The sequence below is a fragment of the Marmota marmota genome, unplaced genomic scaffold (genome assembly GCF_001458135.2).
Source record: "Marmota marmota marmota unplaced genomic scaffold, marMar, whole genome shotgun sequence".
NCBI lineage: Eukaryota > Metazoa > Chordata > Mammalia > Rodentia > Sciuridae > Marmota > Marmota marmota.
In genome coordinates, this window is record NW_026000026.1 from 83,929,754 (window position 1) to 83,945,573 (window position 15,820).

A 15,820-nucleotide genomic window follows, 5' to 3' on the forward strand; every position below is an offset into this window, starting at 1 on the left:
TGCATATGGAAACCCACAAAGATCCCAGCAAAAAAAAAAAGAAATTGCACAAAATACTCCCAATGAAACATGCATGCCTCCTGCGGTTTCATGAGAAAGGATGCGTAGCCAGATCACTGCTCTGATTTCCATGGGACTGTCTTTAATTTCAGACCTTGATGAATGTCAGACCAAACAGCACAACTGCCAGTTCCTCTGTGTCAACACCCTGGGGGGCTTTACCTGTAAATGTCCACCTGGTTTCACCCAGCACCACACTGCTTGCATTGGTAAGGCAAAATTACAGTCGGGAACTTTCACACACTTTTGGTAGGGACATGAAAGTTGTATTTAAAATGATTACTAAATCGTGTCTTCATACTTTTATTTAGAACAAGCCCCTTGTAATTAGTGGTCTAAAGAAGTTGCTAATGGTACAGACATTTTTTCGCAAGAACAATATCCAGAGGAAGAAAGGCCTAAACAGTCCAAGCACATGCACCGTATATTCCAGGCAATGCCTCTACATCATGTTCTGAAAATAGCTATGGTGTCCAGATAAAAATGTGATTACAGGCTCGTGGTAATTTAGAGCATGCTAATGAATACAGGGCATTTTTTTTTTTTTTACATTTTAGAAAGCACATGCTAAAAGATGTTCCATCTGTATTCTCTAAAATTATTCCTGCAGTGGCCCTAAAATACACCCTAGTTTCAAACCTCTCAGAAATACAGTTTTTCTTACCATGTTTGCCTTTAATATAACAGTGAATGCAGACTTAGGTTTCATCCATCACTTTTTACTTGATGTAGTAAAATGTAAGTCATGTATGAATAACTGGGATGCCTGACACCTCCTTCTTGGTGCTTTGCTAGACAACAATGAGTGTGGGTCTCAGCCTTCACTCTGCGGGGCAAAGGGAATCTGTCAGAACACCCCTGGAAGTTTCAACTGCGAATGCCAGAGAGGGTTCTCTCTCGATGCCACTGGACTGAACTGTGAAGGTGAGTTTATTTGCTTAAAAATCCTTTATCTCATAACAGCAAACTACATATTTCGATAAACCTCCAAGCCATTAGATGAAAAATTGCAATCATCTCAAAAGAGAAAATGATGGTTTAGCAAAATAGAATCTGGCAATTGAATTTTGTCCATAGGTTTTAGTGATCTTTTTGAGAGCAGAGGAAAACTTGAATGTGATAAAACAAAAATTCTGGAATTACAAATTAACTTTTAAAAATAAGCTGTTTGAATGCCAAATATTCTCTTTGATATGTGGATGCTAACACACAATGGAGTGGGGTGGAGGTGGGCAAAGAATAGAAGTTTATTGGGTTAGACAAAGGGGAATGAAGGATAGGGAGGGTGGATGGAAATAGGAAAAACAGTAGAATGAATCAGACACTATTTTCCTGTGTTCATATATCATACATCACCAGTGTAACTCCACCATCACGGACAACCACAAGAATGGGAATTTATACTCCTTGTATGTATAATATGTCAAAATACATTCTACTGTCATGTATAACTAAAAAGAACAAGTAAATTTTTTTAAAAACACCTGTTTACCTAATCATTGATCTGAGAAATAATTGATTTGAAAAAGAAATCTGTGCTCAACATGGTTTACGGTGGTATACAAGTATACCACAAATTAACAATAATTGGGCTTTTGTTCCATGATGGTTAAAGGTGTAAAAGTTAAATGGAAAAAGAGAACCTGTTACCACAGAGAATTAGAGAAATGTATTGAAAGCACTGGGGAAAACTAATGGCTATTTCTTCTATCTTACATGGGCTGAGACTCCTGCCATATTCTCTTTTTCTACAATGAGTTTTCTCTATAAAGTCTCCCCAGCAATAGGTATTTCCTCTAATAAAATCCAAAGGAACATTTCAGTGATGACAAAATAAGAATCTGCCTGCAGTCGATAAAATACCATCCAGGACTTAAATGTTTATATTGCAAGATCTAGTATATTATAGGACAGATGTATTAGGATTGGTCTCTTCTATGGGATAAACCATGACCAAGATCATGAGCCTGCATACATTTCCTTCTACATTCTTATGTAACCTTACAATGTATATTTTTATTGATTTAATTATCCATTTTAAATAAATTATTCCTAGAAATATGATTTTGAACTCTTTCTATATATGTTCAAAGTATTTAATGAGCTCTTTATAAGACTTATAGATTTTTATGTCTTTCAGCCAAAAACTTATTTAAAACTTTTGAATTTTAACTGGGCCCGGTGGTGTACACCTATAATCCCAGCAGCCCCAGAGGCTGAGGCTGGAAGATTGCAAGTTCAAAGCCAGCAATTTAGTGAGGTGTGCTAAGCAACTTAGTGAGAACCTGTCTCAAAATAAAAAATAAAAAGGTGCTAGGGATGTGGCTCAGTTCCCCTGGGTTCAATCCCTAGTACCAAAAAAAAAAATTTTTTTTCAATTTTATATTTGAAGTCACTGACACACTGAAAGTGTTCTGAACTTACAGCTGCTTGCCATGTGTGAGTCCAGCTCATGACCATGCACATAAGATACCACTTATTAATTATCCATGTAAATTTGTTACACATACATCAGACATGCCGATTTTATTTCACTCTTTCTGGGTAGATTTCAAAGCCTCAGTTGTCATTCCAAAAGAGTATGCGTATATGAACAAAGAAATTATTCCATATGTATAATAATACCACATCTTGTCTAAAAATAACAGTCAAATACTTAAAAGGGATTTGCATCTAATTAACCTTAACTGGTAATAAAAATGTTCGCTTCCAAAACCATTATACTTTTTAGGTATCTCTTAGTGTTTGTATCTTCCACAAAATGAGAATTACATGTGAATCACTTTGGAATCTACTAGAATATGTAATGTGTGTGTATCTTTATCTATATATAGATATGTATATAATTTACCAGATAAATCATACCATATGTAGTTAATCAATCCAAAATGCACAACATTTGTGGTTGTTATGGTTGATTTTCGAAATTAAGCTGTTATTCAGAGCACTGATATACCATGGTCTGGTGGAGAGCATAAGAATGAGCTGGTTTCTTATCTCTGAACCATGCTTTGTGCCACCACTGACTAATAACCATGTGACTTGGAAAGAAATCATAGCTTCTCTGGGCACCATGTCTTGTTTATTTGTTCCCCTGAAGGTTGTGTTTAGAATGCATTTAAGAAGAGTAGAGAAAAGGGGGACATAAAGATTTTGCTGGGGTTGTTTTTGCAGATGTTGATGAATGCGATGGAAACCACAGGTGCCAACATGGCTGCCAGAACATCCTGGGAGGCTACAGGTGTGGCTGCCCACAAGGATATATTCAGCATTACCAGTGGAATCAGTGTGTTGGTGAGTGCTCATTGATTACATAACCCCTGCTTTATTTGCCTTAAAGTATCTCTACATAAAGTGAACAAATAATGTCAAAGTCTCAAAATAGCCTTTGAATTCTAGAACTTAAAAACCAGTACTTAAGACCAATGTATGGGAATTCATTCTACTGCATGTCTGAAAATATCTATGATAAAAACGCTTTTGAGTACCCAATGGTAACTCAACAGTAATCTTATTTTAAATTGCCACTAGAAGTAATCTTAAGTTTCTGAAGATAGGGTGAAGCATCATCATCATCATCATTTGCCCTAGTCAGCTGCTTTTTATCAGGAATTTGATGGCTTTAGATTTGGGACTTAAAGGTTAACCCATCCATTCCCCTCCTATAAATCTAAAAGAATTCAGATCAACTTAATGAGGAAAGTCCATCTGTGCTGTCCTGTCAAAGAAATTTAATGAAGGATGCAAAGTATTTTAAAGTAGAAAAAGTAACCTGTAACAACAAGTACTGTTGACAACTCCAGACAAAGTGTTGATAAAATATGTAGGCACTCGACTCTGTTTCTTGCATTGATAATCACGGAAATTCTTCAGTGACAGAGCAAGCGATCAAGGAGAACGTTATTCTATTTGAATAACCAGCTGACTGACTTAGCATATGCCTAATTTCTTGGCTCCATTTGAGTGCACTTCATAGACACACCATCCAACAAATTTTGACATTAGAAGCCGATGTTGCTGAGCTGAAGGGAAACAATAGTCCTGTGAGAATGACGGATGCTTCCTGTTTGTAATGATTTAAATTACTCAATGCATTATTCAAATATAGTGCCACAGTGAGCCACTAAATAAATTAATCTCATTTTACCCTTTGTGATCCTCTCCAAAGAAATTTCTAATGACAGTTTGGTGAATTGAGAAGATCATGTATGAAGTGTCAATTCAATCTCTTTGTTTTTTGAAGTTCATGTCTGTAAACATTTAGAGCAAAATTAGCTGCACAAGTTTTTTATGAATTTAGGAGCACTGTTTGAAATGACCTAAGAATCAAGGTGGTGTGGTATATCCCAGTTTCCCTTTATGAGATTCTCAGAGTGGGTACTTCCACAAAGGCATCAACCAAGAAGAGCTTACACTAGAGTTCAGCCAGAAGCCTGTGTTGTGTGCCTTCTAATAAGAGGAATAGTGGTTTCAAAGATGAGACCAAAACTAAAAGAACGAGAGGCAGATATCCTCAGTTACAAATTTTAATTTGTGAGCTCACTTTTTTAAAATGGCCAACTCTAAGCAACAGGCTCCTGTGTCTCTAACTCACAGCAAGGATTTTATTTCAGAAGGTTCTAGTTCTGTGCAAAGTTAAGAAATCCAGCTAGTCTCTTAAAAAAAAATGGCTGCCTTTCTTAAATCCATACAACACAGTTGGAATTTTAATTCAAATATGTGGCAGAAATAGAATGAAATCACCCACCAGAAACTAATACAAGCAACAAGTTAGCAGAATAAGAATTGTGACAAAATTCAAATTGAAAGGCCATAAACATTCTTTATCTGTGACTGTGAAATAGTTTCAGTCATTCGTACAATTGATGGGAAAATATAGCAAAGAAGTATCTCGGATAGATTTATCTGGGTCTTTTAGTAAATGACCAAAACTGTCAGTCAATGTACTAGACACTTTAAATTGATAAAATTTTAAATTTATGATGTTATTAATACCATCACCAATTCAAGAAAAATAGAATTCTTTGAAAGTGTTAATGTTTTAAAAAGCTTTCAAGTCAAACTAACAGTTACCATAGAGAATTTAAAACATTCCAGTATCTAAGATTATACTGATGGTAACATTCTCAACTATTTACAAGTACTATAATTATTCAAAATTGAAGATATGTAAATATTATTAACATTTGCACATGAAAAATGCTATCTTAGTTATGTGAAGCCTTTATTATTTAGTTAGTGCCAGTAGTTTCCAGTTGCTTTCATAGACTTTCCAAAATAATTCAAGCATAGCTTAGAAAGGTTCAAGTCAATTCAAAGTATGTTTCAAACAAGACCATATTTTTGTAAGACTATAAAATTTTATCATGATATACATTTATGGCCTATAAATATGAGGTATATCGTGGGGCTTCCAAAAATATTAATGTATTTAAAAACATTCTTGTAACTGGTATATTTAAATGCAATTTATTCAATTTAATCGGTTTTGCCTGGTACTTTTTCTACCTGTGTCTGAATATATTAATGTCGAGATCATATCATTAAATTATAATCTAATTTAGAATCCCTGTTAGGAAAGAAATACTGCATATGAATGTCAGATCTATTTATAAAAGTAGATGAGCCTTCATGGCACAATTCCAAAACTTTCATATATAGAAATAAAATAGCCATTATATTTATGTCACATGTAGCCAAGTTATTGAAAATTTATAGACTTTCTCCTTAAGTAATAAAAGTTAAGAATTTTCACATATTAGGTAATCAAGTATATTTTATATTCAGTGACTGAGAGTTCTACATTTAGTGGTCCTAGTTAATTCCAAAACTAGACCCATGATGTGAAAATGTACCTAATAACATTTACCCTTCCAATAACCTCTGTGCTGTCCTTAACGAAGTTTAATTTCCTGTCTGAGAACCGTCTTCACTGAGCCCCCATCTGCATCTTCCATAATCTCACTGAGCTCTGCAAGATCTGCTCCTCCCTCCTAGCTGTCAGGGCTCCGGGGCACACCTCCTTGCAATGGGCCTGTTTCCCCACAAGGACTGAAATACACACTTGTCATATATTAGGTAAACAGACACTCTGTGTTCCATCTGTAGTCACAAGAATTGAAAGAATTCCATGGAGCAGATGTGATTTGTGCCCAGGGTGAAATTTGGATTATAATAAAGTCTAAAGGAGTCAAACCACATGCTATACATCAACCAGACTGCTAAGAGCAAAATTATAACCTCCAAAGTTAAAAGCATAATCGGGCTTTGAATTTGTGATTTGTGATAATAGCAACTGAAAGTATAACCTATAATTATCCTGTCAGGCATGTATAGTACAATGCTAGTCATTAAACGCTGCACCTCGGCAGAGGGCAGGATGCAAACCTACCTCCAGAGGCACCGTCTGCACTGCATGGCGTGGGTTCTCAGGCACTCCAAAGGTTGTTTGTTCAGCGGATATAAATAGTGTGTTTCCATTTAATTATTTTACATACTTGTTCCCATATACAAAGGAGATTTGGGGAATTGCTGGGGGAGTAGATATAAATGCAGATAGATAGGCTTTTTAAAAAATTGAGATACACATACCATAATCCTCACCATTTTAAAATTTATGGTTAAATGGTTTTTAATGTAGTCTCACAAGGCATGCAAACCATCAACACTACTAATTCCCAACACTACTAATTCATTATCCCAAAAAAGAAAACCCATACCTAATAGTAGTCATTCTCCAGCCCCTGGCAACTACTCCTCTACTCTCTGTGGATTTGTTTGACATATAGCCTTTTGATTATTTAAGCAAGCTATGAATATCTGTTCCCCAAGCACTGCTAATGTATTCAGAAACAGTGTGAACAGAAAATAAAAGGGCAAAGAAAGGTTTTTTAAAAAGACATAAGTTAGGGGATATTTTTTCATTTCATATGCTTTGCAAATCAACTATCAGAGTAAAAAGAAAAAAAAGCAATTCTAAAGTTATCTCCCCCATAAAATCATAGGTACTTTGGGACTCCTGCTCTTTTCCATATTAACTGCCCCTTCTTGTATATATGTAAGAGTTTATTTCTTTGTTTTCACAGATGAGAATGAATGTTCCAACCCCAATGCCTGTGGCTCTGCTTCCTGCTACAATACCCTAGGAAGCTACAAGTGTGCCTGCCCCTCCGGGTTCTCCTTTGACCAGTTCTCCAGTGCCTGCCATGATGTGAATGAGTGCTCATCCTCTAAGAACCCCTGTAATTACGGATGCTCCAACACGGAAGGGGGCTACCTCTGTGGCTGCCCACCTGGCTACTACAGAGTGGGACAGGGGTAAGATGGCCCATCAGCATCCCCAAACAGCAAACACTGGCCCTGCAAGGCAGCCATTCCTCCCATCCTTGAGTGCAGGTCACCTAGCTACCTACCACTTCTGGGAAGGGTACAGCTTTTAGGAGCCCAAGAGGTGGAAATGGTGCTCGGTGCTCTTAAGGCACAAGAACAAGCACCAAGAAGGCACCCAAACTGTGTTTATGGCATAGGATTAACCCCCTTTAGAGTGAGCTGAAGACTTGAACTTTAATGCAGTTCTCACTTTTTGCTCCTCATAATGGCCTGAATTGGTTCACTCAGACCCCAAGTCCAGAGGCAAGGAGATGTGTAAAACTGCAGCTCCCATGTTGCCATAGATACCTGGGCTAAGAGAGAGATGTGGAAATGGCCTCAACCCAAATTCTTCTACAGACTTAGCAGGTGCTAATTAATCCCTGAGGAAGGAGTCTTCTTTGTTTGCTCATCTGTTTTTTTTTTTTTTTTGTACAAAGAAAGGCTGGTTCCTAGTGGATGTGGTTCTGCTCTGCACACACCATCTCCACCAGGCTGGCTTTTCCTTCAGCTAATTGCACTTGCTCAAGACTTGTCAGCTGTGGCTGATTAGATTGATTGATTGGCCCCATGCATCCTTCCCTCAGGACAGCAGTGCTCATTAGCACACAAGCTGGGAATTTAGGAGTCAGTCAGGGTCATCTTCCTGGGAGGGAGGGGTGAGTGAAGCAGGCACTGACGGGGTGTGGACCACTGTGTCCAACACTGGTTTATAATAGTATTTAAAACCAAGACTTGGTCTAGATGAGGGTCATTTCAAACTAATTCATTGGTTCTTTTATTAACAAAAATATAAGACTTCAGAAATCTCACTTATTAGAGCAATTTACACCTGCTTCTACCTCCTTGAGTAAACTACCCTCCAAGTGCTTCAGTCTAATTAGATTGGGAATTAAAGAAGCCGTGGGCTCACCTGAAAAGAAATTTTGCTGTTTCAAAACCAGGGGAAATCTTCTGGTGTTGCGTGTTAAGAAAAGAACTAGGAAGAACTTTCGGGGTTTTTTGTTATGAGCTTAGCATAGCATTTGCTTTGTTGGTTTCATGTTCTTGAAAAGTCAGCTCTTCCACTGGAAAAGTGTTGTCCAAGTCAACAGTAAATTCTAACAATGCTTTATCTCTTGTAAATAGCCACTGTGTCTCAGGAATGGGATTCAACAAAGGGCAGTACCTGACTCTGGACACAGAAGTGGATGAAGAAAACGCTTTGTCTCCAGAAACATGCTATGAGTGCAAAATCAATGGCTACTCCAAGAAAGATGGCAGGCAGAAGAGAAGTATCCAGGACCCCACACCCAGTGCTGTGAGTGGATCACACTGTTTTCCCACAAAATTTTATCCATATGAAGTCTTTCATATAATGCAGTTATGGAGTTTCAGCCTCAGTATAGTTAAACCTGTCTGGAAATAATGGATATATTAATAGACCCAATAAAGACAAGTAAATTAAAATAAGTTGAATTCATAGCTCAAAACAAAGACTTGGTGGAAAGACCTTAAGTTTCACAGTTTCAGATCGTTTTCTTTTGTTTTAGTTTTTGATTTGTGCCAGAAAATATAAGATATTCATTTAGGAATAAAAGTGCTTTGAAATGATTCCAAAACATGACATTCTATTTTGAATGTTTCCTATTCTAGTTTGTACATATGTAACAGTCATATAAACATTCTAGGCTGATTTTAATTTTCCATAGGTCCCCCAACTAGATCTCATATTCTGCGCTTTATTGATAAAATATATGTTCCTGCCATAAAAATGTTGTCTGCAATAGGTTCTGAATTTTCTGCCTCTGGTGTGTCTTCTCCATTAATGGCACGTTAGCAGCATAGTTAAGGGGCCACAGACAGCCTGGTTTTGAATATATTCCTTGGCCCTCCCCAGTGAGTACCTGTGTTACATGGGCCATGTTTATTTAAACTCTCTACTTTGGTTTCTTTACCTGTAAAATGAAAATTAAAATACCCAACCTTTGAGGGTTGATGGGAAGGTTAGTGCACACGAAGTGCCCGGAACAGTGCCTAACACATATGTCACACATGTTCTGTCCTTCTTACAGTAATTAATATCCCATATCTGGAGACGTTGATGATTTCCCTAAAGATCAGAGACAATATGAGGTCACCACTCACCACTCTTTTCAGTTATCATTCCAGAGAAATTACTCAACCAAAAAACCTAGTCAACAACTAACTGGCAGTGTGAACTGGTAACTTGCATCAGTTTTCAGGGCCTGAGGAACTTTCCTTATCTATATGATTAGACTTCTTAAGGCAAAAAGCCTTTGATTGTATTTTATAAAAATAAGTCAATGTTACATTTACCTTAAGTAGACTGAGGTATCCAGTTGATGCTGAAATATGACAAGTGAGTTATTCATCAAATCCCATAAACTATAAATGCAGATATTCTGTTTATCAAGACCTTCCCATTATGAGACTAGGAACATCTTTCTGCCTTATTACTGATGGACACTTCTGAGCCACCATAGTGATATCCTTGCTTAATGAGTACCAAATCAAAACAAGGTTTTTTTGCCCTTCATATCTTATATAAGCAGCATTCTTGCACCTTGCAACCCTCTGACCATATCACGCTCTGCCTGTCTGGATTTTACTAAAGCTGATTCAGACTGTAGCCCTGGGGACTCTGCAGATCATTCACTCTGCATGGTACAGATGGCTCCCAGTAAACTCACTCATCATTCATTCCTTGCAAATCAGAGCTGAGCTTTGAACCTTCAGCATGAGGATTCCTCTGGGTACAAGCCCTGCTAATGAACAAATAGCAGCACTTCTCATTATGACTCCAGGAGAAAAAAAAATTATACTCATTTCCTAAATTGCCTTTTTAAAAAAATTATTAATAAGCATGATATTCCATAAACTCATCAAAAAACTTGAAATGTGAATGTTCTTTGTAGTCTCAGTCCTGTAACTTTAATGACCTCATTAAGGCTGAGTGAGAAGTCGTAAAGATTTACAGAGCATCCTCTGTGGAGTAGACCTTTCCTCCCAGCTGTCAGGAATTTTCAATAGCCTCTTTCATAGCCACTATTAGTGTAGAAAGGGAGAGTGGGAAGCCACAACCTGTCACTGTGGCTGTAACCCCTGAGGCCACAGATCCCTTTTGAGCCTGCTGCTAGTGTGGTTGAAACTTGTCCCAAATGGTTTCCTGCTCTTTCCCCAGGTTGAACACATCAGCCTAGAGAGTGTCGACATGGACAGCCCCATCAACATGAAGTTCAATCTCTCTGGCTTTGGCTCTAAGGAGCACATCCTGGAACTCATGCCCGCCATTGAGCCCCTCAACAACCACATCCGCTATGTCATCTCCCAAGGGAATGATGACGGCATCTTCCGCATCCACCAAAGAAATGGGCTCAGCTACTTGCACACGGCCAAGAAGAAGCTCACGCCCGGCACATACACACTGGAAATCACGAGCATCCCTCTCTACAGGAAGAAGGAGCTTAAGAAACTGGAAGAGAGCAATGAGGATGACTACCTCCTAGGGGAGCTCGGGGAGGCTCTCAGAATGAGGCTGCAGATTCAACTCTATTAACCCTTCACAGACTTGGTTCCAGGCTCAAATCCCAGCACAGCCAGCCTTCAGAAACGTTTGAAAAGTCAATGACTAGTTTTAAAGAGGAAAAAAAAATGACTTTTGTTTCTTTCCTCCCTGTCTCAGACTTTTAGAATGTTGACCCTCAACAGGGAGGGATAATTTAGACTCTGGTGTGGCCAAAGATTTGAGTACAAAGGCAACCGTGGTTACTGTATTTTTTATATAACTACATTTTAAAATATATTAAAAAAAAAGCTAAATGTTCAAGAGATCAGCATATGGCACTAAATGCACAAAAATAATGTGAGCTTTTTTTTTTCCTGTTAGCAGTCTGTAACACTTTGGGTATTTTGCTATAGTTGCTAATTAAAAAAATATAGATGTTTATTTATTTTTAATGCAGTAATATATGGAGAAATGAACAAACTATGTAAACAAAAAGGGAAACTCGCTTGTGTTTTCTTTAGATTTATAAATTTGAGCTATTTCTTTTAGAGGTGCTTTTAAAAAAATTCAATAGATTCAAGAGATGTTTCCTTTGGTTTTCTGCCAGTCATCCAACTGGTACACACCTGATTATTTTAAAGAAAAGCCTCAGAGAGCTGAATGGGCAGTGTAATCAATAATTTAGAAGACATGAATGTCATTTGATTCTTTATAAAGGAGATCAAAGCCAGAGCAGCTCATTGTGACAATATTTCACATCAACAGATATACCAGGCAATGGAAGTTGAAGCACAACCACTGTAGCAAAATACCTTGACTGCTTGTGAGACCGTTAGCGTTGCAGGCCAAACCGTACTGTATTTCCTTCTCATAACCTCAAGGAACCACATGTGCTACCCACAACACCTCATTCCTACCCAGGGTGCGCTGCGTACTTGTGGTCCCCTAGGCAGCTGAAGAACTGCCGTTCCTTTGAATAGGAACACCTGGCGTTCTGTAGTGTTTGGTGCTGTCTTAGATTAATGGTGCATTTATTATGTTCAAGTTGTTTCAGGATTGCCATATGTGCAAACAAATCATGCAGTGCAGCCAAGGAATATATGTTGTTGTTTTTTTTTTTTTAAGTCCATTTTTTTTTAGAATTTTCATTAATACTGTAGTTATACACCATATGCCTCGTTTTATCATAGCTTATTGTATATGAAAGATGTTTGTACAATGAATTGATGTTTAGTTTGCTTTAGTCATTTAAAAAGATTTTGTACCAGGAGGTGCTAATAAGAGTATGTCTCCGTTTCTCTACCCAAGAACCTGTCCCTGGACCAATGACCAAACCTCATATGTGAAATGGCCAAAGCACATGCAGACTTCCGGTTTGTTCCTCTCACACCTGTGTTGACCAAAGATTAGTAAGCAGTTATATCCCGTGTTTGGGGTTTTTTGTTTTGTTTCATTTTTAATAACTAAAAAAAAAGAAAAAGAGAAAGAGAGCGAAACTATAAATTTGTAATCAAGTGTTTGTGAGGAAAAACTTATGGTTTTGGGTTTTGTTTGTTTTTGTAGGTCTATGTATCAAATATGACACTTTTCTCGCAATAAAGCTTATTTTGGGGTAGTTTTCTGGCTGAGAGTTTTATGGAACTACAACCCCTATTGCACTTGTGGGAGGGGCCAGAGCTTTGCTTGTGAGGACATTACTAAAGTTCCAGATGGAGAAGCAGTCACACTAACAGGAAGGCAAAGGAATGTGGTCAAATAATCAAAACAGAGTCATCAGGACTGTTCAACTGATGATTGCAATTTAAACTTACATTCAAATTGAAGGACGAGATCAAGGTAGTGAGTTGTTCTAAGCTTCCTGGGACCCATTTTCCTAGCCACCTTGAAAAAATTCTTCACTTCCTCCACAGGCATCCATGAGGAAGTGAAGTGTTCTTTAAGGTAGAAATTTCCCTGAATCCGAATATTTAAGCAAAAGTAACAGCAGGCATAGCCCAGGTCAAAGGGCACCTTCACCAGAAATCAACCAAAGCTGCTTAGCTACATTCTACTCCATGGAGAGAGAAGTGGATAGATATAACAAGTGTTTTTAACGTGAGTTCTCTTTTGATTCATCGCTGAAATGAGCAAAAAAGTCTTACAAAGTTAATTCAATACGTGGTTTAAGAATTTGTGTGCTTCAATTTTTTTGTCCATGGAATAAGAAAACAAGGAAATATTATGACTAATCTTAATGTTGTTCTTTGCCAATCAGAAATTAGCTGCATGGAATAAGAAAAGTATTTGCCTCGGGGCATCCTTTAAAACTTAACATGCATATTCAGTTTCATCTGGCATCTATTATTGGTACAGCATGAGCACTGTAATGTGAAATTACCTGGAACCACATTTGACTCTAGCTTTGAATATTGAGCAACAGCATTCTTAGTTTAGCTTTGACCTGCCCATGAGGAAGTTAGAGAATCCACACCACTAGGTTATTTACACAGAAGATAAAAGACGCTTAGGGGTATTCCACAGAAGAATGTGCTAGAAGGAAATGACTAAACCAAAAGAATGGGATCCTAATTAGAATAAGATATACTCCATGTATGTATAATACATCAAAATATATACTACTGTCACATGTATCTAAAAAGAATAATTTTTTAAAAAAAGAAAAAAAATGCCTTTTCCAGGAGGACCCTTCAGAAGGCACCTCTGGTAGCTCTAGTATATGACTCCCTTATTGTGAACAGTGACAGCCACAATGTATGCCTCTCTGGTAACGAACTGCTAACAATATTTTCTGTACCATTTGTCTTTCCCATTAATTTCACATGTGTCTCAGAAATTACCTTAGTTAAGTTATAGACAACTTTATAGAAAAGTAAAGTGTATTGTAAGCCCAGACATACAAACCAAATCCGTCTACTATATGTATTAATGATAATGGTCTTCAGATGACTTGACTCCTCTTTCCACTCACATTTAGATGTGGAGCTTTTAAAACTTTAGTCCTACTTAGTACCTTTGGATTTTGCTTGTAGTAGATAAACTTTAGTCATTTTTATACACGAACGTTGGAGATCATTTATGATATAACAAACGAAATTTATACTAAATTAAACATCTGACGAGATCGGGCGCGTTCACAACCCACAATAAAAAAAATTTAAAAAAATAAATAAATAAATAAATAAATAAATAAATAAATAAATTAAACATCTGTCTCTTTCATAGTCTAGGAATATCAAACAGGTTTATTCATATAGTCTTTCCCTTCTAAATAAGGTTTATTTTGCATTAATTGCCTTCTTAGTTCTAAGAATAAATGCTTGGGACTGAGGGTAAGGAATACCTGAAAAGTATGGAGCATGAGTCTATTCTAGTCCTTCAAAACGTTAGGAAACAAGTTAATTTTGAATAGCAAACTGAAGCATGTGAATATGTCGATATTTGAGCAGGTATGATCTACAAAATGACAGTTTCGTATTGTTAACAATACAGTTCAGCAATATTCATGTTCCCCAAGGAGAGACTAAAAATCTAAAAATCCCCCTTCTCTTCAAAAGACAGTAAATTGCATTCGCTCCGTTCCAAGCTGCTGGTGGCTCATTTGTACTTCTAATTGCCCACAGAGAATTACATAATTTATTCAAATACCACTTTTTATTTTTATTTATTTATTTTTGGCACCAGGGATTGAACCCAAGGGCACTAAACCACTGAGCCACATCCCCAGACCTTTTTTTTGTTTTTGTTTTTGAGATAGGGTCTCACTAAATTGCTTAGGGCTCACTAAACTGATTTAGTGTCAGAGGAAGTCAGAACTAGAAAGGCCTTTAGAAATCTATTCATATTTGCTTTGAACTTGCAATCCTCCTGCCTCAGCCTCCCAAGCCACTGAAATTACAGGCATACACCACTGCACCAAGCTCAAATAACCACCTTCTTTCTGAAGTCATTGGAAAGAATCTAAATCATACATCTTTGGGATCTTGATAAGATTACTAGAAATTGTTTAGAGACAAATCCATAAGGGGAAAATTAGGATATAGCACTTATTAAAAAAAAAAAAGTAAAGGAACTTCTACTTCTAAGGAGACACAGGAAAAGATGGAGATTCATGGCCACCCTACAGGAAGTGAGGGTGTCCACCACGTTTGCCATCTCAGCCCAGCCTACATTTGACATCCGACTACTGGTTCATTTTTAATTTTGTAAAGTATACTTGCTTTCTCAAAGATAAATCTATGGTTTCTTTGCTTAATAAGACTTATGTTTCTGCCCTTAATTTTCCTTGAAAATCTTTTCAGTATACAGAGCAATGGAGTCCTGAAATACAATGTAGACCTCATTATGTTCAGCAATTCAACCATGGAGGCAGTTTGATCTTGTGGTTAAAAGAAACAAGACTGTTGAAGCAGGCAGACGTGAACTTCAATTCCATCTGCTTGAACAATCTACATAATCTCTCTGAGCCTTGGTTTCTTTCCTCAGATGATCTTTCCTTACAGTGTGACCGAAAGTACTGAACGAGAGGACAGGCAGCCCTGCCAGCAGAGGGCCCAGCTTGCAGATAGCAAGCACTCAGTAGCAGTCAGTTGTTTTTCTTCTTCCTCCTCCTCCTCCCACTAGTAGTTTAATCACCACTAGGAACATGGGACCACACATTGCACAAGGCTCCTTCCTATGCATGGCTCTGAAGCTCCTGCCCTCCCCCTGAATCATAGGCCCACACCTAGATAAACAGCGTCAGGATGAGTCTCCTAAGTAGCCTGCACCTCTAGGAGACCTTTAGAAGTCTTACAGTTATCACTGGTGTTGACAATCTCCACCCTGCTCCTCACTTAACTAAAATTGTGGGCTACCACCCTGGAAATCTAAACCACAAACCAGCCA

The 15,820-nt window shown here is 37.6% G+C and overlaps 1 protein-coding gene across 1 annotated transcript in view; it reads left to right on the forward strand.

Moving 5' to 3' along the window:
* Positions 1-12,551, forward strand: part of Fbn2 (fibrillin 2) — a 232,106-nt gene extending 219,555 nt beyond the window's left edge. Inside the window, exons 63-68 of the mRNA XM_015500761.2 lie at positions 153-269; positions 856-984; positions 3,235-3,354; positions 7,146-7,377; positions 8,557-8,728; positions 10,613-12,551. Coding sequence (XP_015356247.2) covers positions 153-269; positions 856-984; positions 3,235-3,354; positions 7,146-7,377; positions 8,557-8,728; positions 10,613-10,987 — 1,145 coding nt within the window. The 3' untranslated portion in view covers positions 10,988-12,551. The remainder of the gene's footprint in view (positions 1-152; positions 270-855; positions 985-3,234; positions 3,355-7,145; positions 7,378-8,556; positions 8,729-10,612) is intronic.
* The last annotated feature ends 3,269 nt before the right edge of the window (positions 12,552-15,820 follow it).